General features: G+C 32.3%; 4 protein-coding genes across 4 annotated transcripts; 2 read left to right on the forward strand and 2 right to left on the reverse strand.

Moving 5' to 3' along the window:
• Nucleotides 1-303: 303 nt before the first annotated feature.
• LOC133672409 (uncharacterized) lies at nucleotides 304-2,719 on the reverse strand. The gene is made up of 3 exons (XM_062092817.1): nucleotides 2,471-2,719; nucleotides 1,792-2,040; nucleotides 304-520 (listed from the first exon to the last, which is right to left on the reverse strand). The coding sequence occupies exons 1-3, from the start codon at nucleotides 2,489-2,491 to the stop codon at nucleotides 473-475; spliced, it is 318 nt and encodes a 105-aa protein (XP_061948801.1). The 5' UTR covers nucleotides 2,492-2,719; the 3' UTR covers nucleotides 304-472.
• Nucleotides 2,720-5,307: 2,588 nt separating this feature from the next.
• Nucleotides 5,308-12,030, forward strand: LOC133673366 (ABC transporter F family member 5-like). Its single transcript, XM_062094115.1, has 9 exons — nucleotides 5,308-6,325; nucleotides 6,822-7,163; nucleotides 7,865-8,005; nucleotides 8,110-8,289; nucleotides 8,407-8,562; nucleotides 10,815-10,916; nucleotides 11,007-11,135; nucleotides 11,491-11,595; nucleotides 11,681-12,030. Exons 1-9 carry the CDS (start codon nucleotides 5,474-5,476, stop codon nucleotides 11,774-11,776), a joined length of 2,103 nt encoding a protein of 700 aa, XP_061950099.1. The 5' UTR covers nucleotides 5,308-5,473; the 3' UTR covers nucleotides 11,777-12,030.
• A 7,051-nt stretch (nucleotides 12,031-19,081) lies between these two features.
• Nucleotides 19,082-23,734, forward strand: LOC133672654 (uncharacterized). The gene is made up of 7 exons (XM_062093129.1): nucleotides 19,082-19,351; nucleotides 19,465-19,548; nucleotides 19,639-19,736; nucleotides 19,851-20,131; nucleotides 20,477-20,714; nucleotides 21,497-21,701; nucleotides 23,331-23,734. Exons 1-7 carry the CDS (start codon nucleotides 19,250-19,252, stop codon nucleotides 23,454-23,456), a joined length of 1,134 nt encoding a protein of 377 aa, XP_061949113.1. The 5' UTR covers nucleotides 19,082-19,249; the 3' UTR covers nucleotides 23,457-23,734.
• A 554-nt stretch (nucleotides 23,735-24,288) lies between these two features.
• LOC133672624 (DNA-directed RNA polymerase II subunit 4) lies at nucleotides 24,289-26,973 on the reverse strand. Its single transcript, XM_062093091.1, has 7 exons — nucleotides 26,746-26,973; nucleotides 26,483-26,532; nucleotides 26,289-26,397; nucleotides 25,561-25,638; nucleotides 25,208-25,241; nucleotides 25,054-25,122; nucleotides 24,289-24,613 (listed from the first exon to the last, which is right to left on the reverse strand). The coding sequence occupies exons 2-7, from the start codon at nucleotides 26,529-26,531 to the stop codon at nucleotides 24,536-24,538; spliced, it is 417 nt and encodes a 138-aa protein (XP_061949075.1). The 5' UTR covers nucleotide 26,532; nucleotides 26,746-26,973; the 3' UTR covers nucleotides 24,289-24,535.

Below are 26,973 nucleotides of genomic sequence, written 5' to 3' on the forward strand. Positions count from 1 at the left end.
TGGAACTCCAGTGCAGTTCACTTCCAGGCAGTGCTGGCTTAATAAAGCTGATGATCTGCCACAAACATCCACGGCTCTCATTTTCCAGAGGCCATCCTGATAGAACACCTCCCAAAACCCACAAGTGTCCATGCATCAGCACCATAATCACCGAGTCAGCCCCATGATTTCATTCAGTGGAAGACTTCAAGTTCTTCCTTTTTGTGGGAAAATAGAAGTATTTTTCTAGCTAATCTAGTAACCAATCATTGATCAGAGAGAAGAGAAGATGCATGGGAGCAAAGAAATATCAATCACCACCAATTTACAAAGGCATCATATGTTTTTTTATATAATATGGAGGTAACGGGATGAAGAACAAAAGCGATACCAAAAGAAAAACTAAAACCATAAAAAAGGCTAAACACGAAATGGTCCCCCAAATACATCATCGTCACATGCGACCCGGCACAAGATAATTTGTCCTCTAGCCTCAGGCCTTCACACAACAGTTGAAGTAGCTAAAAATGCTCCTCCTTGTCTGCAAGGGAAACCAATAGTGAAAATAAGTCCTAATCCGAATTAAAGATAAGGAAATCCAAAGTATTAATTCAAGTGGTTGCAGTTTCAACCATCCCAAGAACTGTATTTCTATTGATGTATCAACTGAACACTTCCTGGATAACACATCTGTCATGTTGCAAGAGATAAACCAGCAGAAACATTATGTTTCCCGATTGTTTTGAAAATTAACAGGGGCTAGCTAGGATTTTGTTTCATGTTTTTTAAAATAATTATTATTTGAAAATATATTAAAAAAAATTTTTAAAAAAATTTATTTTAAACAAAAAATAATTAATCTATTATATAAAAAAATCAATATTTATTAAAAAAACAAGTTAAACGGAACCAAAACTATCAATACATCTGCACCACTCGCAATTGCGTGCAGTCTAGGCATGTACAGGATTATCCTCACTTCTGTCCGTGGGCACACATCTCTATAATTGCAACAGATGAAAAGTACCTCACAGATTTTTTAAAGTAATATAATTTATTTAAATGCTTGCTTTTAATTCTAAAACCTGCATCCGATCAGACATTAAGCATCTAGAATCACATGAAACAATTATTTAACAATCCAGCTGCTCAATAACCGACTGATTTTACGTACATGATTTCTTTCGAGTTCTTCCCTCTTCATATGATCTAAGTTTTTATCGAGAAAGGTACTGATCTGTTTGAAGTTCTAAGAAGATGTGAGAAAATCAATGTGTTAATTATTCTTTTGATGATCAAGAGGGAACACAACATACCTATTCACTTCGAAATAAATCATGTTGAAAAATCCGTATATCGATCCCACTATAGCATTGAAAACCACAATGGAAGATGTGTTTGAACCACTCTACATTCTAATCATATAACATTCATATCCAGTTAATCAACCTAGTCAGCCGTCCCATGTACTGTTGCCAACCAGGCAAGATTATCCTTCTCCCTCTAACTCTCTCTTTTCTTTTTTTGTTATGTTAGATGGACTAATGGGAGGATGATGCCATCGCCAAGTGGAGTAAGCTTTTTATTAATGGACTATATATTACCAAGTTGCTATATTGACCCACCATGTTTAAGAGCACAACCAACAATTCCAAACAATTTCCTCCACCATCCCACCACATGCAGGCCACTATCATCCAAATATTATTTATCATGTTACTCTCTCTATTTCATAACGACCACGATATAACTATACTTGCTGCATCATGTTCAGTAAAGTTGCTCCAAATAAAGCTAAAGAAAGAATCTTACTGTGGGGGAGTGGTGGTGGCCCTCATGGTAATGGTGGTGGTGGTGATCATCTTGAGTTTGAGCAGGTTTTGCAGCGGTTGCTGTTGGATTGATTAGCTCTTCTTCATTGCCAAGACTGGCTCTTGACACATCCTTCTTGTTCTGCTTCCTCATTTCCCTTATTTTTGAGAAATCAAGGGAGTAGTCTGGCAATTCACCCTTCTGGTCCCAGTCCCCAAACTGTGGTACTGATAGCCATGGAGCATTTTTCTTCATGGAAAATATGAAACACGTCTGAGTTATGTTTGGTTATACATAAAAAGAATCGGTAACAACAACAACTCCAGCATTCCAATACGTTAAAAAACCCGTTGGAAACAAAAGCAACATAAAGTGATCTTTGACTGTTTCTTGGTTCCCAGCTTTGAAAAAGTGAATGATTACTTGTTTGAATGTTTCAAAAAGGTAACAAAATAAGAACTCAATTTGAGACCAAAAACGACATAAACACAGATCTGAAAACGGGAAAAAGGGGGTAATTACACTTGCTAAACCATGCGAGAAACTATCTAATAGCTACACATTAAAAACTAAATAATGAAACTTGAAGGTTCTTTTAGTTCATTGACAGAAGAAAAAAAACTAAACCAACGATAAGACTGATGAAAAGAAAAGAAACAGCGACTTGTAGTAGTAGTACCTGATCCTTACGATCCTCCATGAAAGCTTCTGAGAATTAACGAAGTATAAGAATGAATGGATATATGATAGCACAAGAGAGAGAGGGGCTGGTTTCAGTGCTGAAAGTTAGAGCAGAGAAGAGGGGCTTAGTTTGTATAGAGAATCAAAGAAAGAACAGTGAAGAAACTAAAAGAAAGAAGGAGATGGACAGCAAAATGACAGCCTGATTTTTGCAACTTCTCTTTTTTGATGCCATGGCTAGCTAGTCATCTTATCCCATATATAGGACACGTATTTTTTTTTTATTTTTGTTGACTAAAATGGGTTTCTGTTCTTGTTTTTATTACTGGATATGCCACTGGGTTCGGACGCGCTTTTGCACTTCTGCATTTGCTAGCTGTTTTCTAAGGAGAAGTTCCCATCCTTCTTAACGCGGTTGGTGGTTAGGTTTGCCTGCGATGGCGTATCATTTTCATTTCTTTCTCTTTTTTTTTTTTTTTAATTTTTTCGGGGTTGTGTAGCACTATTCTATTTTCCAAGTTTCTAGTAATAGCTTGTGACCTCGTGGCACTTGAAAAAATAATATTTAATAATTGTTGCGGGTTGATTATTAAAAAATATATAAAAATATTTTTTACATGTTTTTTAATATAAAAAATATCAATTATAAATTAAAAAGTTTCTATATATATTTAATTAAATAAATCATTAATAATTGATACAATTAAAATAAATTATAAATCTCGATTTCTAATTAACCCAAGTTAACCATAAAAACCAATAACTTGTTTCATGGACTCAATTAAATTAAATATTTTTTATATATAATTTTTTATTTAAATAAATATTTTTAAAATTAAAAATTAATTAAATATAAAGATATTTATTTGAGTTCCGTACATCTATAAATATTAAATCAAAACAATAATGTTACTTAATAAAAAATTAATAAAATAAAATAACATCAGACCTCCTATATTTTAATATTTTTTTACCTTAATATTTTTAAAAAATTCACTTTGTAAAACTAAAATTTCAAATCATATGAAACGACGCTACTACTCTCATGTATATAATACATTGTAAACTTAAAGGAACGACAGAGCACTCACTCTCAATCTCGTTTCTCTCTCTCCACAACATTCTCCGCTCCCCATAAAAGTGAAAGAACCCCAAATCAAAAGGCATTGATAAGCAGATGTTCTTTGATTCAAAAACCACAATCATTACAAAACTTATTATTATGCATTCAAAAGCCAAAACCTTCTTCACAATTATTTACTCTTTCTCTAACCAAATCATGACAGCTATAGTATATTTGATTTTCAAACAACTGGGCATGTCCAGTGGTTGCTACTCCATGGTCGTTGAAAGAAACAATTGTATCCAACCTAACGAGAGGGCCATGAACGGGTTGAATAATCAATGGTGAAGAAATAATAGATGGGGTTTTTCAAGGTGGTGCAAGGGCACTTGGTTGGTTACCATCGGTTTAGATTTGAAGAGAGTAGATTTTCAAGCAAAGATCTACTGGACCACTTGCCACCTCCGGTTGTCCCTGTTATTCGACATCCCCCACCTGTGGATCGTGATAGTTCTGCAGGGAGGAGCTCAGGTAAAAATTCTAGGCGTGGAAGAGATAGGGGATCTGGTTCAAGGCAACACCACAAGGCCACCGCGGGTAATGGGGAGAAACAAGCCTTCTTGCAGGAGAGGTAAATGTAGGCTTTTCCCCCATTATAAAACAAGGGATGATGGATTTGGTTAGAAATATTTAGAACGACCCCAGAACAAAGCACCTCAATTTTTGTTTGGAAATTGTTCATGTCTCACATTCTTTCATTGTTTGTGAATGCTTGATATCAAATAAGCTCCACAGAAGCTGCAATCATTTAATGTCATCTAGATTTTCATTTCCTGGCGCCCAAATCTTTATTCGCTATCACTTGTGTATTTTGAAAAATTCAGATCAGATCTGGGAATGGAGGGGAAAAAACAAATTGGTCCTCCACATGCTTGATAAAAGTTTTCTTTATTAGGGTTTTTATTATGATGAAAAAGTTTTATAATATTCAATATAGGAGAGGTCTTTGGTCATTAAATTTTGTTGATTATATAAAGTGTAATTTTGAGGGTGTAAAGTATAGTTTTAAAAAATATAGAGACAAATTAAAAAAACAATCAAATTACAGGAGTCTCAAAATAATTATTCCAAAAAACATTATGCAAGAAAAACCAATAAAAAGAGGGAAAGAAGGGGAAAAAGGCTGGGCTTGTGGGCCTAAGGTGTTTGGGCCTCTAAACAAAAGGCTCAGGGCGTGGAGTTGAAGCAATCTAAAAATCAGTAAAATAAACTAGAGATCAAAATTCTTCCGGAACTCGAATATATAATTAATTAAGCAAAAAAAGCCCACATTGGAGGCAACTCTCAGCCCACCAGAACTAGGAAATAAAGCGGCCAGCTAGATTTGTCTAGCTTTTTTTAATTAAAAAGGGACAAATAAAAAAAAGAAAAATGATTCTGTCTGTCCAGGCAGTTTGCAACTCGAGCACGTGGCTGGCGCCTAATCACAAGAAAAACACACAGGTGTCAGTAGCTGACTGGGTAAAATAGAATGCTCAATATTGGGTCAGGAGAATTAGCGCCACAGAACTTAAGAGTGTTTGTTATCTGTTTCCACAGCCACAAAAGTTTGCTTGGAGAAAAAAAATATCAGAGAAACGCATTTTTAAGGCTTAAATTTGTCAGAGACAAAATTGAATAATAATAATAATAATAATAATAATAATAATTGAAGAGAATTGGAAAAGAAAAAAGAAAATTCTTACAGACACTAAAATTTATCTCCTTTGGAATTAAAAGAATAACCAGTTGAAAAGCCTCTCCGACGCACAACAGTATCTCTTTCTTCATGGGCTGAGTGTTTCTCTCCTCTCCCCTCCACAGATTCTCACTGCCCTGAGAAACACTCTCCCGCCCGAACCCATCATTATTTCCCCTCCCTTTTCTCACTACCCAGTCATGGACTTGTCCACCAAACTCCACTCTACCTTCTTCACCGGCTCAACCTTTTTCAATCCTCGACAAAAATCCACTCTTTTTAAACCAAACCCATCTCTCTTATCCACTAAATACAACACTAATTCCTTCAAATTCCCTACCAGAAGATCGAATTATAAAACCAAAGCACGCTTATCAACTGCCACGGTGGAAACATCTGGTGCTGACTCCAAAACTGACATTGAATCATTGTTTTCGAGCAATTCGGATGTTGAGTTCGACAAGAAACGCTCAAACAAGCAGTCAAACGGTGGGGCTTCAGGGATATCTTCAGGTATTAAGCTAGAAAACATAAGCAAGAGTTATAAAGGAGTTACTGTTTTGAAAGACGTGACTTGGGAGGTGAAAAAAGGTGAGAAAGTTGGATTAGTTGGTGTAAATGGAGCAGGGAAAACGACCCAGTTGAGAATTATAACTGGACAAGAGGAGCCTGATTCAGGGAATGTGATTAAAGCCAAAGCGAATATGAAGATTGCGTTTTTAAGTCAAGAGTTCGAGGTTTCTATGAGTAGGACCGTGAAGGAGGAGTTTATGAGTGCTTTTAAAGAGGAAATGGAGATTGCTGAGAGGCTAGAAAAGGTGCAAAAGGCTATTGAGGGAGCTGTGGAGGATTTGGAGTTAATGGGGAGGTTATTGGATGAGTTTGATTTGTTGCAGAGAAGAGCACAAGCTGTGGACTTGGATGAAGTTGATGCAAAGATTAGTAAGTTGATGCCTGAGCTCGGGTTTTCGCCTGAAGACTCAGATAGATTGGTGGCTTCTTTTAGTGGTGGGTGGCAGATGAGGATGTCGCTTGGGAAGATTTTGCTTCAGGTATAATGTTGTTTTGTTTTCTCTTTTATAACATGTTGGTGTATAGTTTTGAATGATAAGTGTGAGTTCATTTTGTGTAGAAGGTTCAAGTATGGCACCTTTGCTTGAATTTGATTTATTGCCAAGAAAATGGCGTGGTGATGTATTTTTTGCTTCCAGAAAATAGATTGGCATTGGTGTTGGAGAAACTGTTTCTTTTTTATTTGCAAGTTTCTGAATTTGCAGAGCTTTTTTTTCCTGCTTCACCTCAATCATTGTTAGTGTTTAATACGTGCGTATTCTTTTGGAAGAAGTGATGAGTAGTGGATGCAGCTTGGTCATAACTGAAAACCGGGCTACTTTTTTTGTTTTATTGCTATCACTTTATGGTGTAAAGTAACTTACATTGAGTTTTGAAGCGACAAACAATGGTTGCTCGTTTACATCTAAATATGTTTTGCGATCTTTGGAACAAATGGTCTCTACTCGACTTAAATTTTCAATTGAACATTTGCAGGACCCAGATTTGTTGCTTTTGGATGAACCCACAAACCACCTTGACCTTGACACGATTGAGTGGCTTGAAGGCTATCTCCAGAAGCAAGATGTGCCAATGGTCATCATATCTCATGACAGAGCCTTTCTTGATCAATTATGTACGAAAATTGTGGAGACTGATATGGGCGTGTCAAGGACATTTGAGGGGAATTATTCTCAATACATCATATCAAAAGCAGAATGGGTTGAAGCTCAGCTTGCTGCCTGGGAGAAGCAACAAAAGGAAATTGAGCACACAAGAGAATTAATAAGTAGGTTAGGTTCAGGAGCAAACTCTGGCCGTGCTTCTTCTGCTGAGAAGGTACAGTGAGAATTAAAAAGCTCCATCTTTTTTTGATCGAATTTCACTTTGAAATATTTTTTTCTTGGTTATTATTCAAGCATCTTCTTGTTGTCTAATGAGCTACTGTATAGAAAGATTCAGTCTATGCTTTGGTATATTAATATGTTTCCCATCTATTAGAACAGCTCTGATACATTTCTTACATTCATCTAAATGTTGAATTTACGTTGTTAACATCACAATGCAATTGTGGAGAAAAATATTCAGAGATAGGTCTCATACTAATTTTACTAAAAATGTGAACCTTTCATATCTGCATCCTGTTTGAAATCAAAGACAAATGGAGTTCAGAAAATCATATGTAATCAGGATTCTTTAGTTTCTTAGATTGAGATGTCTTCTTCCCTTTTTAAGTTAGCCTCCTACATGTGTAGTGGGCAGTTTCTATGCTACCAAACTCACAACATGAAATTTCGTTGTGTTTTTAATTATTTTCTTGTTATTATCTCTATGATTAGATCATTTTATGGTAGTAGATTGACTGGTAACCTAGTAAGAAAAATTGATGCTGCCCTAGTTCTTTTTTCCTGCTTTATATCTAGATTGTTTTTTTCCCCACCAGGTGAGGTCCTCCTCGACAGCCTGGCTCCTGTATTTTTTCCTGGTTTGCTTCAGTGTTCACTTAACTTTTCCAAAACATTTACTTTTCATCATTACAGAAACTGGAGAGACTTCAAGAAGAGGATCAAATAGAGAAGCCATTTCAACACAAACAGATGAAGATCAGGTTCCCAGAGCGCGGGAGAAGTGGAAGATCTGTTGTTGCCATCAATAATTTGGAATTTGGTTTTGAGGATAAGGTGAGCTACTTTACAGGGAAGATGATGTTTGAAATATTGAGTTCTCTATTTCACCTTGATCTTCTAGATATATTATTGATAGTTATAGCTTGCTTTTGTACCAGGTGCTTTTTAATAAGACAAATCTTATGATAGAAAGAGGCGAGAAAATTGCTATTATTGGTCCAAATGGATGTGGTAAGAGTACTTTACTGAAACTGATCATGGGTTTAGAGAAGCCAACAGGAGGCCAAATTATGATCGGGGAACATAATGTACTACCAAACTATTTTGAGCAGAACCAGGTGTGCTTTCCTAATCAATCAGATGCCATTTCCCTTTAATCCAGTGACTCCTTCATGGTTTCTTGCTAATTTTAATTGTAGGACAGATCAACTGAGTATAGTCTGTTCTCTTTGTAGGCTGAGGCACTTGATTTAGATAAAACAGTAATTCAAACAGTGGAAGAAGTTGCGGAGGACTGGAGACTTGATGATATAAAGGGACTCCTTGGTCGTTGTAACTTCAAAGCTGATATGCTTGATAGAAAGGTTTCACTTTTGAGTGGTGGTGAGAAGGTAAACTAAACTGGGATTCTCCTATTAAACCTTAAATCTCATATATTTGCACTCTCTATGCACTATTGTTTCTTTTACCATGTGTTTGGAATCCGTCGAATTTAATTCATTTTAGAGGTTTTAATGAAATCTTATGTTTGAAATCATTTTAAATTTTTGAGTGTCAAGATTGAATTCTAAATGGAATCCAATCTCTAAAAATGGTAAAAAAGTAAATCCGATGTCAAACTCTTTGATTTACTACATTAAAAAGAAGAAATTAATGTTAAAACTAGCTTTCCAAAATACCTATCTACCCATCTCTTGTTTTAGAGACCTTTGAAGAAATAAGATGAAGGTAATGAGCGTAATATAGGAAACAAAATGAATTGAATTCTATTTCTTCCAAACATGTGAATTCAATTTATTTATCAATTGAATTCAATTAATATAATTGATTCTAAATAGCATGTAAAGAAATTTCTTTTGCATTTTGAATCATTTATTGAAAATTGCTTCCATTCTTTAGTACATATTATTTTGCATGGAGCTCGTGATACTAGACAGGTTTAAAATACATTATCTACTGAAAAATTGGATGAGAAAACAAATAATACTTCCTTCAATCTGTCTCATGGTCAATATATTTTTCTATTCCTTTTTAATGAGGTGGATACTTGGCTTTGTTTCAATGCTATGTATCATTGCTGATGCTGAGTTCAACAAGTCAGTGCAAGCACAATATAATTTCCTTCCTCACATAATAACAAGATGAAGTTAGGCTGTATTCATCTAGCTATAATGCATATCATAAGCTGCACACCACTCCTACATAGGATGAGGCTCTTCATACTTATAAAATTATGGACCAAGGAGAAAGAAGCTCGGCGAGAAGAGGAGTGTACCATGAGAGAAACAAGGAGGTCTCCTCTTCACAATCATTAGTGGTTATTTTTGTTGGACATGATGAATAGGACTGTTGAGGGATCTGCAGAAGAATTTTAAATTAATCATGGTTTCATGAATGAGTTGAGATTTGGCTTGGTGGGTTTACATCAGGGTTTGCTAAAGAAGGTTCACCTTTTCTTGTCCATGCTCATATCTCAATCACATGTCACTGTGACATAAATTATACTCTAGTTTCTTTCTATCACACTATTGGTTCACTGCAAGAACTTTCTTATGGGTGAAGGCCACCTCTTCTATACACATAAATACACTTCCTAATTGCATCATTTTCTACAATACTGTACTCCTAATTTGGATATTATTGTATCCATTGGATCTGCCTAATATGATATCTCCTGGCTCCCTGTGCATCGTCACCAATCCTCACCTGTCATGTTTGATCCTCCTTTTCCTTTTGATGAATAACTTTAGGTATTGAAAGCCACGTTTGATCTTTCAAAGTATTTCTTGCATATTTGTTTTTAGATTTCATGTTTATTATTGCATTACTTGCATACAGCACTGCATCACCTCAATATTTATTTAATAACTAGCTAACATGTCCTTGTGTTAAACCTGAAAATATTATTTATCATGAAAAAGAAGTGAAATTATTATTATTTTGGTACCATTAGTAAGAAATCAGTCTAATTTCATGACCAAATACAATCATCATAGTTTTTGATATGCTAATAAACCATTCAATAAATCATTTTAGAGGTTAGTCTTGATTAAATGTAATCAAAACTTGTAATTCTGTTGGTCTTCCTAGAATTTAGTTGGTCCTTTTGCTTTTAATTTAACTTTTTATTCTCTCATGGACTTATAAATGTTAAACTCATTGGAAGTAGAGTACTCAACTGATAAAATCACAAAAATTACAAGTTGTTGATATCCCAGATTGAAAATATTTTAAACTGAATATGATTCCCATTAGCATCTGTACTTTAAGTCAGTCATCTAAATATTCACTGATCGTAATAGTTTGCATGGATGTTTTATCCACATTAAAATAATAAAACTCATTAAGGTGTAAACATATTTGCACTTCTATATATAGCATAGACAAATTCAATAAGGAACCCATCACCTTAATTAACTATATGCTTTTTGTGATGAATAGGCTTTTGGTACATGACATGACAACTAGCTTCTTGTTATTGGTTGAGTGGGTTCATTTTTACAACTTTGTATCACTGGAACACAGATAATACCAGCCATGATTTTTTATACTAATTCTTTTAATTTTGCTGTCTTACATTTTCTAATATTTTTTCTTTTAATGAAGCTTGAAGTTTTGAGTGTTGTTTTTCTGTTTCATTCAGGCACGTTTAGCATTTTGCAAATTCATGGTAAAACCTTCAACTTTACTAGTTTTGGACGAACCAACTAATCACTTGGATATACCTTCAAAAGAGATGCTTGAGGTTTGGTCTTTTCCTTATTTCTTTCCATTCCTTCTACATTTTATTTTGCTTTAGATATTGCAGTCAATTTATGCCTGATTATGACATCAGGAGGCCATATCAGAATACAGTGGCACAGTCATTACAGTTTCTCATGACCGGTACTTCATAAAGCAAATAGTTAATAGAGTTGTGGAAGTCAAAGACGACAAGTTACAGGATTATGCAGGCGATTACAATGTAAGTCCGTTTACTTCTCTCTCTTCCCTCATCCACAACTATACATCTTTGGGCGTGCTATTCACCTAGAGTAATGGTAGCAAAGTCGCAAGACTGACATCTAAAACTGGGTCGATTTATTTTCAAGCCTGTTTCATGTTGAAATTGTATTTAACCACAATGTCTGATTAGCGAGTTCAAAGTTTTTATTATGGAACTGGGTGATAAGGCCTCATTTATTTTTACTCGGATCTTGATATATTGAAGATAAAGAAACCAAAGTTTCTTACCAAGGCGCAAGTAGAAGTCTGGGGTTTATTTTAATCTTAAACTTTGGATGCTAATGGTTTTGGGGCTCAATTTTTGTGATCCACAGTATTATCTAGAGAAAAATCTTGACGCAAGGGAGAAAGAGCTTGAACGTGAGGCAGAGCTTGAGGACAAGGCTCCCAAAGTAAAGGCCAAATCCAAGATGTCAAAGGTGAGTTCTATCCTCTTGTCTACTCCCACTACAAAGTAAATAATGGCGGTGATTTGAGCCATAGTTTTGTCGTCTTTTATTACAGGCTGAGAAGGAAGCTCGAAAGAAACAAAAAATGAAGGCCTTTCAAGCTGCCAAACAAAAGTCAAAAGGGTTGAAGAATTCCAAGAGATGGAATTGACAGCTTTACACTAAAAGATTGAACATCACACTTCGTTAAACTAATTTTATCTTGTAAAGATCCTAGGAAGTGAGGTGGCCTGATTTGTGCCAGGAACTCGACCTTTGTATATAAGATCAATAGAAAGGCAGGTCTTGGTTCAAAATTGAAATGGGAAATCTTGTGATCCAAGTTTCTGCTTCTGGTTTGACCATGTTATAAATTGTTTACGGCAGGACAAGATCTTTATAAATGTCATGTGACGGTCTGATTAATTTTTTTTAATGTAAAAAAAAAAATGTAGATGTTATTGTATTTTATAGTAAGAAAAGAATTTAAATAATGTGAGTTAACTCAATATGAATTGATTAATTTGAAAGGATTAAAAATAACTTGAATAATTATTTAATACATAGTTTTATGTAGTTTGATTAAAAATATTTTCAAGATATTTTTTTTTAATATTGAAACTAAAATATATTGGATTAACCTGGTGTAACTCGAATTAACTTGTTAAATTTGCGACTCAAATTATAAGATCAGGATAACTTTATAGAAAACATATCAAAATAAATTATAAAACTTAATTTCCAATCAACCCAACATTAACAGATGAAATTGGACGAAAAATTAATTAGAAAAATCCAAAAACAAACAATTTAATCAATCTAGATTAACTTGCCAAACCTATAATTCGGGTTATGTGACTGAGACAACTTATAGAAAGCAAATCATAATAATTATGAACTTAAATTTCCAATCAATCCAATGTTAAATGATGAAATTAAAAAATAAATAGAAAAAAAAAAGCATAAGTCAACCTGAGTTAAACCGCCAAACACGTAACACGGGGAACAAGACCTGGATAACCTCCTAGGAAGTAAATCAAACAAAATTACGAAACTTAACTTCAAATCAACAAAGGTTAAAGAATGAGATAGAGAAACAAATTAGTAGAAAAGCAAAAAAATTAAAGTTAATTTACCAAGCTTGCGACCTGAGTTATAAAATTAGGATAAAAAAATTCAATGTTGAAGGAAATTTTTTTTTTAAAAAAAGCAACACTAAAAAAAAAAAAAAAGTTTTCAAGTGAACAGTGCTTTGTGAGGAGGTAAACAATGAACTCCCCAAATTTAGTTTCTTTCTTTTTAAATATTGAAACGAAAACATGTTGGATCAAATTAGGTTAATTCGAGTTAACATGTGAAATCCGCGACTCGGGTCATAAAATCGATATAACCCTATCGAAAACAAATCAAAATAAATTATGAAACTCAATTCTCAATTAACCCAACATTAAAAGATAAAATTAGAAGAAAAATAAATTAAAAAACTCAAAAACAAACAACTTAAGTCAACATATGTTAACCTGCCAAACTTGTAACTCGAGATTATGTAACTGAGATAATTTTATAAAAAATAAATCAAAACTAATTAAAAAAAAATAACACAAATCAACTCGGGTTAAATTGCTAATCTCGTAACTGAAATAATATAATCGAGATAACCTCATGAAAGAATAAAAATTAAATTCAAATCAACCAAATATTAAAAGATGAGATTGAGAAAAGAAATTAAAAAAATCTCAAGTTAATTCATCAAACCTATAATCCGGGTCTTGAAATCAGAATAAAAAAATTTAATATTAAAAAATAAAATTAAAAGAAAAACTAAACCCTGAAAAAATTATGTTCAAGAGAACGGTGCTTTGTGAGGAGGAAACATTGAACTCTCCTCCTCATTTAGTTTATGTTAATGCCTAGCTGTTCCTTTCCAAATAACATCTCAAAATTAATTTGGGCCTCGCCGGAAAATAAATTTGCTGCTGAATCAGACGAAGCAAAACACAAATGAAAAAATTGGTATGGATGAAATGGAGTAAGAAACCCTTGGTTATATCCATTAAGAATTGGAAAAATTATATCAATTATTTTATAGTTATTGATTATTTTGAAAAATTATAATTTAGATTTTAGATTTAATAACTTTATAACACTCTACATCCTCGAGATTTGACATAGACATAAAAAAAAATTAATAAAAAATATTAAATTATTAACAAGTTTATTATTATATTTCATTTAATTACTAAAAAACTTTTACTATAATAACATTATGACTTTTCTAATAAACTAAAAAAACATTTAGCCACCACCCTCACTTTTTTTTCTCTTAATTGCCTAAAGATTTAATATGATTTGGGGGTGTATATATATATATATATATATATATATATAATAGTGAATATTAATTTTATAATTCATTTCAAAAATATTAGACCTTATTTTGGGGTAGAATAATTTTTTAAATGATAAAAAAAATCATTTAAAAATTGGATGAGGACGCTAAGGTTTTAACAGTTTTATTTAGCATGGTAAAATTACTTCAACATTTTAAAAGCAAAATTTCATAAGCCTTGAACTAGGAGCTTTATCATTTTTTTGTTTTTTAAACAGTATAAATACTAATTTAACTTTGAAACAACAAGAAAAGCATACATACAGAGGCTTTATGGTATTTGACTTAATTTAAACACAATTAAATTACTTTATTACCCATAAAATTATATATAAAAATATGCATCTTTTATCTTTTACATTTGATTATTTTGTAATTATTGAGTTTCATTAGTGGTGATTTGATCATTTTTTAAATAAAAAAATTGAAAAACAAATTTCACGGTACGCATGGCATTGTCCGGTGGCTGAAATCCTACTTCTGGGGTGGCAATCAAAGTGCCTCATCATCCTCTCCAGAACGAGGTGGCTTGTGTGGTCTAATTGTCTTTGGTTTGGTGTGTGTGATTTTTTGTTTTGTTTTATTTTTCTCTCATTCTTGATTTTTATAGTGATTTTCTAAAATTTTAAAGCAACTTTTTAATTTTATTTTTTTAAGATTTGATTTTTATTCTTTTGATTATAATTTTTTTTATTGGAATAATTTTTGAAATTAGAAATTATTTTCAATTTTATCCCCTATGAATTTTTCATGTGTCAGATTTGATCCCTCTTCTTTTGGTTGCTATATGTTTTTTTTTAAGATAGTTTTTGAAATTGGTTTTTTTTTTTTACAATTTCATCATTTTTTATTTTTTTTGAATCAAAATTTTTCCTCTTTTTTTATTACTAATTTTTTCCTTGTTTTTTTTTTAATTTGTTTATTTAATGACTTCACTTTTCAATATTTAATTGGTCGGGTGTTTAGTTTCTTGGTTGAGTCCGAGTCTAGAATTTAATGGATTATGAGTTTGGGAGATTAACCTTGGTTTATGAGGTTCACCTGGGCATGCTTATTTTTTTTCCCTTTCTATAAGCTCTTTCTTTTTCCTTTCATCTTCCAATATTTTATTATTATTTTTTTCTTTCTAGGAGATTTTTTAAGTCATTTTGAAAACAACATGGATTGCCTCAAGTTTTTTTTTTAAAAAAATACTTTTAAATTTATATTTTTTAAAATGATTTTTTTAAAATGAAATTAATTGTCTGCATCCTCTAACATTTAATTGGTCAACTGTTAAGCTTCTGAGTTAAGCCCGGGTTTAGCATTTAACGGATTGTGGGTTTGAGAAATTAATTCATTCTTCAATATTTAATTGGTTAGATGTTGAGTTTCTTGATTGAGTCTGGATTTGAAACTTAATGGATTACAAGTTTGAAAGATTAACTTGGATTTACGAGGTTTGCCTGAATTTGCTTGTTTTTTAATCTTTTTTTTTGTTTATCCTCCAATATTTTTTCCCCTTTCCATGGGATTTCTCAATAGTTTTGAAAATAACATAGGTTATCTCAGAGTTTTTTTTCGATCATTGTAATATCTAGATTTTTTAAACGAAACTTTTTTTTAATTCAATCAAATTAATTTATTTCATTCTTCATCATTCAATTTATCAACTGTTGAGCTTTTTGGTTAATCCTGGGTCTAGAATTTAATGGTTTCAGTTTTGAGAGATTAATCTAGGTTTAAGAGATTTACTCAAGTTTGCTTGGTTTTTTATTTATTTTTTAAGCTTTTTTTTGTTTTATCTGCCAACATTTTTTGCCTTTTTGTTTCTTTTTATGAGATTTTTTAGTTGCTTTGAAAATAACACGAGTTACCTTAGTTTTTTTTTGTTTTTGTTGAATTTAGCTTTTTTAAAAATGGATTTTATTTTTAATTAGATTAAATTAATTGATTAAATATAAACATGAAATGCTCACTTTATGATGTTTTGTTTTGCTTGCCTTCCAGGTCATTGCTCTAACAATATGTGCGGTCTCTTTTAATTACCTAAATCTTAGATTTTTCTTAATTATTTAAAAATGTTGGTGTCACATTAACATTCTTGTACACATAAAATTTCACAAATTAAAACTACACTAAAAACAGTGTCAAAATTACAATATTAAATTTGAGTACAAGAAAAGGTGAAAATTTTCTTAAGGTGCTCTTCATATGCATGAATCCTCTGGTTAAAGGTTACATATGGATCTTGTTTTGGATAGAAAGATATTCATGTGAGCCTGAAAGCTTTTATCGTGTGAAATCTTAACTTAATTTAACTTGATGAAGAATTTAACTTGACTTGATGAAGATTATTCACATGAGCCTGAGATATTTAACCCTTGTGAGATCTTAACTTGATTTGATTTGACAAAGAAACAAACTTTGATCCTTTTTCTTTTTGATTTGATTTGATGAAGGAAAGGATAAACTTGATTTCATTTGATTTGATGAAGATTATTCACACGAGCTCGAAAGCTTTAACTGTGTGAGATCTTAACTTGGTTTGATTTGATAAAGGAAAGGACTTTGATCATTTGTTTTTTTTATTTGATTTGATTTGATGAAGGAAAAGACTTTGACCCTTGCTTCCTTAATGGACTTGAATTTTTGTGAGAGAACTTCCAAATATTTATGATTGGTCTTTAGTCTTTGCTTGTTGTCCTTCTCTTCCGCTTCTTCTCCTCGTGTTTGATTTTATGGCTGTGTTGTTTATTTATAGGCAGATCAATCAAATATCCTTCATCCAAAAGGCTGTATAGAAAAATTAATGTGGAAATTACTTAAAATACTCTTAGTTAAAATGATATTAAATTAAGAACTATGAAATATATTTGGAGCCGTTGATTCAAGTTAATTCTTAACATAAAAAAGTATCATGGTTTTTTTTTAATTGAGAAACAAAAAGATATTATTTATATTTAATAAAATAAATTAAAAACATATTAAAATGATAAATAAAAAAAGGTGTTAACATTAATTAAATAATAAAATGAGAAGCTAATCATCCTAATAAAATTAAAAGATAAATGCAAATGTTTTATACTGATTGTCCATTTTATTTTACCCATTTTCGTTTATTTTATGCTAGAGGTTAATTTTCATTACTAATAACAAACAATTTTTGTTTAAATACAACTCTTTTATATGAAATATAAGAGGAAAAAATATAAATATATTATAATAATCTCTTCAAATCATTATAAGATTAAAGAAAAAAAATTTTAAAAATTAATCAGCATTTTAAAAAGTTGAGCCAAATAGTTTAAAAATAATAATAAAAAAGATGGTATTGATAAGTAGGTAAACACAATGAAAAATAAAAAGAGAGAAAGGTCAATCCATGTTGACCTATCAGGCTAGGCTCGACCTTTTTTTTTAGAAGTAAACGACATGTCGTTTATTTTTTTTTTAAAAAAAATTAAGCGATTGGTCACATGCATGTAGTAGCAAGTAACTTGTTACCGCCTAGTCAGTAAGAGGTGATTTGAAAGTCAGGGTCCAAGTTTTTTCAGTTGAAAACACATCTAAAACACTCTAATAACATTGATAAACCTATTTTCAACCTCAAAATACTCTAAAATCACTCTAAAAAATAAAAGATCAATTGAATATAAAAATAAATGAAATCCAATCTATTTTTCCCGCAATATTTATAGGAAAACATCATCTCCATTTAACTCCTTTCAAGAAGGCAAACCTTTTGAAATAAAAACTAGTATTTTTAGTGGCATGAAAATGGTCATTTAAGAGCTTTTCTCTTTTTTAATTTTTTTAATAATTTTTTCTCTCATCTCTCAATATTCAGGAATTGAAAAATTAATTACTAAAATAACAAGGATCAGAAAATAGGAAAACAAAAACTTTAGAAATTAAACTAAGTTTTTAATGACAAAATAGTAATGAAGCCCTTTTCTCTTTGAAAGTTAATCATTCTTTTTAATTGTTATTTTAATTGATTTTACCAAATTTATGTCCTTTCATGATGTTTAAAATTCCGTTCAATGTGAGATAATGAAAGATGGAAGGAATATGTTAATAAAAAAAATACAACGATAGTTAAAAATCAACAGTGAAACATCCATATGTTTTATTTTTATATATAATTTATAATATGATTATAACATAATCTATAATTATAATTATAATGTAAAAACAATTATTGGACATGAAAAAGATTAATTTTCTTGCATGTTAGTGAGATTTGCAATTAGAAAAAAAGTTCACTCACCCCTTGACACGTGTTTTTTTTTTCATTCTTGTGTATACAAAGGTTTTTACTTCGAATTTTCATGTCTGAATAAATTTGAGCTGCATATTGAGTTTCCCATTCAAAATAAAAAGAAACAAGAATTGTTTTTTTTTTTAAATTTAATATAAGATGCATCATTATAGTTTCCTTTTTTTTTTCTAGATAATTGAGTCGTGCTGATTAATTTTAATTTTTAAATTTAAAAAATTATTGAAGCATTGTTAATATTTTTTATAATAAAAAAAATTAAACTGTATAAAGACTAATCTGAACATGTCAACTTAGCGGGTTTAAAGTCAATTTAGACGCTGATAAAAACATAGTTTGATAAAAAAAAAATTTCAAGACGATATATTTTTGTTTTTTTTAAAAATAAAATTAAAATATAAAATTCAATTCCTAACTATTCCAATATTAAAGGATGAAATTAAAAAAAAATAATTAAAAATAAAAAAACTAAAAAAGAGACTCAAGTCAACCCGAGTTAACTAACTAAATCTATGACTCAGGTTATAAAATTGAGATATACTTATAAAAAATAAATCAAAATAAATTATAAAATTCAATCAATAATAAATTTAATAATAAAAATGAAATTAAAAAAATTAAAATACTATTCTAATAAATTATGATTTGTGAGAGATGAATAATGAACTCGCTATTTTAATTATTTTTGTTTTTGTTAATTAATAATTAGTATACAACTCATAAAGAAAATCAAATCTTTTAATTTAAATTTAATAGGAACTGAATAAAGAGCAAAAATAAATAAATAAAGAAAAAAAAACAGTGTATAAAAATAAAATGGTGCGTTGATAGCAGCAGTGTTATGTTGTTCTGATACGGAAACCAGCAGCAACCGCCGTTTTAAGAAAGGACAGAAGCCTCGAAGTAAACTTCGCTAGTTTCATGGTTTTCTGCAGCCATATTTAGGTCGTTTCTTCAGTAACGGAGGAAGAGTTAAAGAAAAGTAAAAGAGAGTGATGGGTGGTGGTGGTGGAGTACTGCTAGGCATGCCTGGACCATGGGCTGATGATAATCGTGAACCATCTGATTTATACACTTCCAAAATCGGTGGACTCCCTGTAAGTCTTTTTTCTTTTTCTTCAAAATATCCCCTTCACTTCATCTTATTTTGCTATTTACTGTTTTTATTTTTATTGAATGAATTGTAAGCATTCTTTCTCTTACTAAACAGGATTGGCCTTTTCCTGCCGAGAACTTAGCACCCAATTTGCTTATTTGTGGTGCTTGTGGAAGTAAGCTCTGTCTTGTTGCCCAGGTTTGTCTTTGTATATATTTTTGAAAGTGAATTGATGGGTCTTTTCTGGAGAATTATTTTTGTTAAAAAAGTTTTGTACTTTCTCTCTAGGTTTACGCTCCAATTTCTAGTGGAACTTTAAACATTGAAGATCGAACTATCTTAGTGTTTGGTTGTATAATACCAAATTGTGGGAACACCCCTCTTAGGTATTTTCAGTTTCAGTATTCTGTTAATCATTTGATTTTTTTTCCCTATCTACAATGTTGTCTGATTTGATGTGGTAGTTATTAATATTTTTTGTTTAATCCTGTTGTTTGCAGCTGGCGAGCTCTTCGTGTTCAGAAAGTGGACAGTGAGAGAGAGTCATCTGTGAGTACAGAAGAAGTGGTCCCTTCAACTCCACCAGTGTCAGTTTCAAAAAGTAACTGGCTGGATGATGATAGTGATGAAGACATTGATCTTGAAGCTTTGAGTAAAGCGCTTTCTGAGGCTGGAACATTGGCTTCTCACTCCAAGAAAAAAGATGGGAACCGACGATCCGAGTCTGTTGTAAAGAATTCCACTTTGGTGGCAAGGACAGGAATAGACATGGAAACGCCTGGTAAAGTGTTTTTTACGGGATTAGTCTTGACATGTCATAAAAATTCCGTAGGCGTGTTGCGTGATTATGATATGTTAATTATAGATTCATAACTTTGCATCAGCCTCATTCATTCTAACCAAGGTAACTTTGTTTGGAATGGGTCTGACAAGAGAGTGATTGCCATGGTTGATAAGGGTACTTACATCTTTTCTTTCTTTCTCATGCCAAGAGTCTGTTAAGCATTTGCTTCTTTTCAATATTTGGCGACTTCTTGTCTAACTTTTGCTTTTATCTTCCCCCCTTAAGTAATGACACTTTGATTATTAAGTTTCTCCTTGGTTCATTTCTGTTTGGTAATTGCAGTGGTTCCTTGCTTTTATATGTATACCCAAGAGCCATCCTCAAAGGACATTGTTTCTTCCATATGTTCAACTTACTCTGAACTTTCCGTTAAGGAGGAACAAATTTGCAATTACAATGATGATGAAATGGGAGATGCAGGGGAACAGGAAGTGTATGAATATGATAAAGCTTTAAGTGCTGACAGGACATACCTCAAGTTCAAGAAACAGTTGGATGCAAACCCGGATCAATGCTTCAGGTCTTGATTCTTGGAAGTTATATTTTGATTAGCAGACAGTGATAACTTGCCACATTAGTTATATTTGAGTACCACTGTCACGATTGTCAATTGTTTAGTCTCAAGTTATAGCTTGTTATCACTTAAGGAGCTTTGGGCTTCTTGAACAAGCAAAACTCAGGGAAGACGTCCGAACAATGTTGCCTTTAACAGGTTGTGACATGAAGTTTAGACACTTTAGATATACACAAGGGGTTTCTTACTTTATCGAAAAAAATGTCGAACAGATATTAGGTTCTCTTTTCTCCTATTGCATCACTACCCTATATTAGGGATAGCCATCGCCATTTTTAGCATCACTCCTGGAATCAGGCTCCTTCTCATGTGAGGCATCAATTGTTTGTATCTTTAAAAGATTTCTTAATACTGTGGTGGAGTTGATCCGATGGAGATTCCATGAATTTTTCATTAATTTGGGTCTTTTGGCGCACCTTTATACCTGTTATGCTGACGGAGACATCCCCTTTTTACCATGATCTGGTCAAAATATTAGAAATTTCTAGCTTGTCATGCTTATTTTTGGCCCCTACTTGATGATTTGGAGTCTTCCACAATGAGCTGGAAATACAGGCAGCAAATAAGCCTTCTACAGTTTTTCATGGATATTAGAAATTTGTTTTCTTTCCTATAAATCTTTTCCTTGCGGGTTATCAATTACCATTTCTTGATCCCATAGCACATTTTACATCTCAGTTCTTATCTTCCCCTATCTCCTTGTAATTATTCTTCGGTTGTTTACTCAGGCACTTGTATGGTGGAAAGCCACTTCTCGCCACAGCAGAGCTGGGAGACCCTGGCAACTGCAAGTTGTGTGGTGGTTTCAGGCACTTTGAGATGCAACTTATGCCCCAACTAATATCTTTTCTACTAGATGGGGCTGATGATTGTCAAAAAAATGTACTAGAGAATTGGAACTGGATGACCCTTGTCATCTTTACTTGCTCCAAGGTGAGTTTTTTACTTTCCTTTACTTTGGGTTGTAGTTTTTTTCTCAGATAGATTGACTTCGGTTCTGTTTGTCTTGTTTTAGAGTGGTAGAAACTTTTTAAAATGCTTTTCGTTTGAAAATCATCAAAATAATATATATATTTTTTATTTTTTAAAATTTATATTTGACATTAGTATATCAAAACGATCCAAAAACACTAAATTTTTTAATTTGAAGCTAAAAAAAATAGTTTTTTTTTTAAAGTATCAATAAACGAAGCTTTCATTATCTTTGTAATGGTCCAAAGTATAAGCCATTAGACGAACTATATCCTGGAGGATATGGTTCAACAGGGTACGCTAGAATTGAGGAGGGGAAGACTTGTTTGTAAAGATAGCATTTAGTTCGAAACAATCATGATCAATCATCCTTTGTACAAGTAAGTGTGCTATATGTGGCGTGTAAAAAAAAATATGTGCCAATATGAGCGAGAAGCCATGCGGGTATCAAGTTTGTCCTGTGTCAATGTGCATGTCTTAGGACAAGTACGAATAAACAAATATACTATATTGTGTTCATTAGCAATGCCTTAGTAAGCATGCTAGTCGAGAGGTAGGAGACGCATGTAAGGCCTACTCTTACAGAAGAGGGATGGATTATGAAAGTAAATCCTATAGAGGAGGGTTTAAAGAATATAGAACCAAACAATTGAAAAATCTCAACCCTAATTCGACATTAAACACCAACCCTTAAAGCATATAACATCACCGAGAAACACTTGTAACCTAAACTAGGGTTGGTGGAAATAGAAGTCCTAATAAAATTATTCTTTACACCAATAATAAAATTCTAAATAGTAAGTAATTATTACTTAATGCATCTAAAAGAATTGGGTGTCAACTCACCTCATTCACCATGAATAGTTAAAGTTTTTTTTTTTTCCATCTTTCTTTCTAATTCAATATTTGTTTTATTTTGAATATCTTTATAAATTATTTCAATTTACTTTTTATAAAGTTATTATAGTCTCAAACAAACTTTTAAATATTTAATTTGTGTCGGGATTATGCTACATTCTACGAGTGTCTCACCAAAAAAAAAAATGTCATATTTTTTTAACGTGTGAAGCCAATGGATATCATAACTCAGATTATGGATTTGACATGTTAAGTTGTGAAGTCTGAGTCGATCAATATATTATTGTCTCACGAAAAAAGAAGTCATTTTTTTTTAAAGCTAAACTATGTATTTTAATAGTCGTCCGAGTTTATCTTAAAACTTTCTAAGTTTATAAGCTATGCACGGTTTAATTTTAAACATTGATTTAATTACCAGTTTTATAATAATATCAAATATTTCCATGTATCTTGATTTTTTTTTTTACTTGCAAAAAAAATTGTTTGAGGCGTAGATCAGACCTGGAAACTAGTAGAACTCAAAAAATCGTAAACTAGAAAGAAATAAGTAAAAACGCGCTTGTCTATTGACACATCATAACGCACTTGTAAATATGTAGGGCTATTAACCCATGCTTATTGACGCATTAATTACATGTCATATAGAACACTTGCTCGTATACCATTGAGATTCCCGTGCAGTCTTTGGCTGATTGAGTTTTAAATCCTTACGTTCTATATTTATTTTTTCAGAGCTGTTCCAATTCATTTGATCGAGAAAAATCCACAACCAGTGGTTGGATTGTGGCAGAGGAAGCTGTTTTGGTACAATTTGAGAAAGCCCTGCACGAGTCAATTCTCCCTGGTTATTTCTCATGATGTGTTACAAAACTGCTGGAATGAAAGAGTAGAAATCCAAGATACACTCTTTTTTCTTCGTCTTCTGGGTGCGATTGATTAGCATTAGTGATTTATCCTTGTCTGGTGTATTTTGTTCTCGGTTTCTGTAGAATTAAATGGTTGATGTGTAGAAAGAGGGGAGTGCTTGTAAAGAAAGGCTGGAAAGAGCTTGGATGCAGATATTGAAAACTGGACGGGTGTTCTTTTAAATTTTGATTTTTTTTAAAATTAAATAAAAAATTTATGTTCTTAGATTATTCTGATTTAATAAGCCGATATTAATAATAATTTTTTTTTTAAAAATTATTTTAATATATTTTTAAAAGAAAAATATTTTAAACTACCATGGTTATTACAATCTTTTTTTGTTTTTGCGTATTAAAAATGTTTTTGATGTTTTTTTTTGTTTCTAATTAATATTTTTTAATATTTTCAGATTAATGTGCTGATATTAAAAATAATTTAAAAAAAATAAAAAAAAATATTTTTAATATATTTCCAAGTGAAAGGTAACCATAAATACACTTCCAAGCAGATCCGAGAGAGCATCATGTCTGCCTCCAATCCATTTCCTTTTAGCTGGAGTCAAAATTCGGAGAGAATAACCTCTCACCAAACTTCTCCAGTCTTAGTTTTAGGAAATTGAAGGAGACCAGAAAACTCCAAGCTCTAAACACCCTCCTGTTTTTTTGGAGGAAAAATGTCGATTTCTTCCATCAAAACCAAATAGCTAACTTAAAATACGCAACAGTTTGTGAATTATATGTTCACTGTTCAGTTCTTTCATCATATAACCATTAATAAACGGGCAGAATCAAAACAAAACTATAATATTTGAGCATCATGAAGTTGATATCTAATACAAGTACTGTCATGTTAGAGCAGTATCACATCCTGAGCAACACCACACAGCCATAAGGATTTGATGCAGATAATATTTTGAACAATATTGATAGCCATCAATAGCTTAAATTATCCTCTTTCTAATAATAATTAAAAATCTTGAACATTCAGATGACAGGCATCCAAATTTGAAATGGATGAGGATACACTGGCCACTATTCAAATTTCTTGATCAAGGACAGGTCATTCAGCATTTTTTCGATTGCTTCATCATCATGAGCTCGGCCTTTGGTCTACATAACACAGACATTTGGTTAATTAACATCAAAATCAATTTTCTTAATCAATTACAGTTCATTCAACATTTTCTCAATCGTGTCATCATTTGGAGCCTGGCCTTTCTGTGCACATTACAAAGGCATTTGGAGGACAAACATGGTTTGAATGATGAGAATCACATATTATAATGAACACAACACTTGTCAATTCATTTCTCGAGTAGTGCCTTGTGATACTGTAAGAAAAGGCTGAAAACCAATAAAAACCAGACAAGATGATTAAACATAACATGAGTTTTTGGTTTGATTTTTGTTCATTATGTAAATGGGAGGAGGGCGGAGGGAGCCCGGATTGGTAACGTGCATCAATTTATTTTGTTTGTCTCCACTATTAATATCATTATAACTGCATGTTGATCTATATTGAAGTACTCTTAAATAGAAGGACAACTAACCTTGATAGAAGGTACCATGGCAATAGCTTCCTCCACTGTTTCAGGACAAAGGTTGCCAAGAACACAAAGCTGCACCAAAAAGTATAATATCTAATGATTCTTTTACCAAGAGGAAACTTGAAAATTTCAAATCACATGTAATTGTGCAGTTTACCTCAAATTCAGCCAACTGGTATCGGCTAAGAATTCTGAAAATTGGTCAAGTATTTTATCACACACTGCTGCAAGATACTGGAAATTTGAACAAACTATAAACCAATTACAGGCACCATCCTCGAACTAACAAATCCACCCCATCTTTTATTAATGAAAATCAATTGCCATGCTCCTTTGACCAGCCACTCAATAAAATCAAGTTCAATCATAGAAACTTAAATCCATGGTAACCAAACACAACAGGACAAGCAAAAGGAAACCCTCAACTTTATAAAAAACATAAGTATTGGATGTTATTTTAAGTCTTATACAACATGCTAATATCATCATTTCTTTAAAGTTCAAGGATACTCTCGAACTTGTCTCACAGCATCGGGATTTTTGTAGCGGCTAAAGCGCTTCACATACTGCAGTGATTTCTCAAATACTCTGCAATGCAAATACAGACATCACGTAAACTTGTAAACAAACAATACATAAACACATTTACTAATAGAAAAGGTAGTTTTAGAGCACGCAAAATCTTGACAGTTTTCATCCTTGCTTGGGAAACCACTGGGGGCAGATCTTGGATTTATTTATTTATGTTTCTTTTTCCCAGCAGGGGCAAACTGCACTGGTAGTATTTAATTTTTACAATGAGGTTACCACAAAACATTGCATCATTGACCTCCTAGTTCCTACATTCACAATTTAGACTAAGCCTGTATATCAAAATAAACAACCGGCTCATCATAATTGAGGAAAGAGGAAATCTGGGATTAGCAGCTACATAAACATAAGCTTCTCGCTGTCATTAAGATGAATTAGATAACCTCAACAAAAAAGGAAGAGATTGGAAAGATATTTGCTCATTCAGCTTAATCAAACAAAAGAAAGAAGAAACTTTCCATGATTCTTGCATCATCTCCCTCTGAAATCAACTCACGCCATTCAAGTTAGGAAGTCAGTTTGCAAATTTATGCTCACCTCAATACAAGTTAAAAGCTACTCAAGCAAATATAATCCATTATCACAAGGAAAACTTGAAAGCGTTGCATAGCGCGGTAATATACCAAGAAAGTAGCAATATAACTTACTGGGATACTTGATTCATAGGATCATCAGACATCTGTTGAAGCTGCTCATACTTATGCTCAAGAATTAAAGCAACCTCACAATTCATTAAGCACTTGGCCTTCAAAAAATCTAAAAAGAAAAAGAAAACCATCATTACAAATTGTTAAATTGCAAATAAAAAAATTGATATCAAAACACAAAGATAGATTATGACCATCTCCGATTTTGAGCTCGGCCGCATTCTCTTCCTCTTCTCCAGACATACTGTGACACAAATAAACCAAGCACAGCCAAAAAAAAAGAAGAACAAAACAAAAGGAACAGATTTCTTATTTCAAAGCTCAATATTTTTCGAACTTCATCAAGAACCCTAAAGACAACCGGTTTTCTAAGATTTCAGACACAGAAAGCTGTTTGATGATGATGTCAAGGAATCGAATCCAGATTAGATGAACTAAAATAGTTTTCAAAGATTACCTTAGACTATTCTTTCCAGGTTTTTCCTTTAGAGAGAGTGAGTGACTGAGTTTGGGATGATCGATTTGGGGTTGAAAAGTGAATCTATATTTCTGTATTTGTGGGCAGGGGGGAGCACGTCAATGGCTTCTTGGTCCCTTTGAACGCGTTCTCGCCTCTTCCAAGAGTAACCTGCCCCTCTCTCTCGTGCTGCTGCATTTTAAACATTCTGGCGTTTACAAATCCGAC

The sequence above is a fragment of the Populus nigra genome, chromosome 14 (assembly GCF_951802175.1).
Source record: "Populus nigra chromosome 14, ddPopNigr1.1, whole genome shotgun sequence".
In the NCBI taxonomy this organism is placed as follows: Eukaryota; Viridiplantae; Streptophyta; class Magnoliopsida; order Malpighiales; family Salicaceae; genus Populus; species Populus nigra.

Bases quoted from the DNA above. Each gene is read 5' to 3' on its own strand.
- LOC133672409 (XM_062092817.1), bottom strand. From the start codon at position 2,491: ATGGAGGATCGTAAGGATCAG. The intron at 2,041-2,470 runs GTACTACTACTA...TTTTCCATGAAG, and splicing joins TGGAGGATCGTAAGGATCAG to AAAAATGCTCCATGGCTATC. The intron at 521-1,791 runs GTAAGATTCTTT...TTTCCCTTGCAG, and splicing joins GCCACCACCACTCCCCCACA to ACAAGGAGGAGCATTTTTAG.
- LOC133673366 (XM_062094115.1), top strand. From the start codon at position 5,474: ATGGACTTGTCCACCAAACTCCACTCTACCTTCTTCACCGGCTCAACC. The intron at 7,164-7,864 runs GTACAGTGAGAA...TCATCATTACAG, and splicing joins GTGCTTCTTCTGCTGAGAAG to AAACTGGAGAGACTTCAAGA. The intron at 11,596-11,680 runs GTGAGTTCTATC...CTTTTATTACAG, and splicing joins CCAAATCCAAGATGTCAAAG to GCTGAGAAGGAAGCTCGAAA.
- LOC133672654 (XM_062093129.1), top strand. From the start codon at position 19,250: ATGGGTGGTGGTGGTGGAGTACTGCTAGGCATGCCTGGACCATGGGCT. The intron at 19,352-19,464 runs GTAAGTCTTTTT...CTTACTAAACAG, and splicing joins CCAAAATCGGTGGACTCCCT to GATTGGCCTTTTCCTGCCGA. The intron at 19,737-19,850 runs GTATTTTCAGTT...TGTTGTTTGCAG, and splicing joins TGTGGGAACACCCCTCTTAG to CTGGCGAGCTCTTCGTGTTC.
- LOC133672624 (XM_062093091.1), bottom strand. From the start codon at position 26,531: ATGTCTGGAGAAGAGGAAGAGAATGCGGCCGAGCTCAAAATCGGAGAT. The intron at 25,639-26,288 runs GTAAGTTATATT...TTTGCATTGCAG, and splicing joins CCTATGAATCAAGTATCCCA to AGTATTTGAGAAATCACTGC. The intron at 24,614-25,053 runs GTTAGTTGTCCT...TGTGTTATGTAG, and splicing joins CCATGGTACCTTCTATCAAG to ACCAAAGGCCGAGCTCATGA.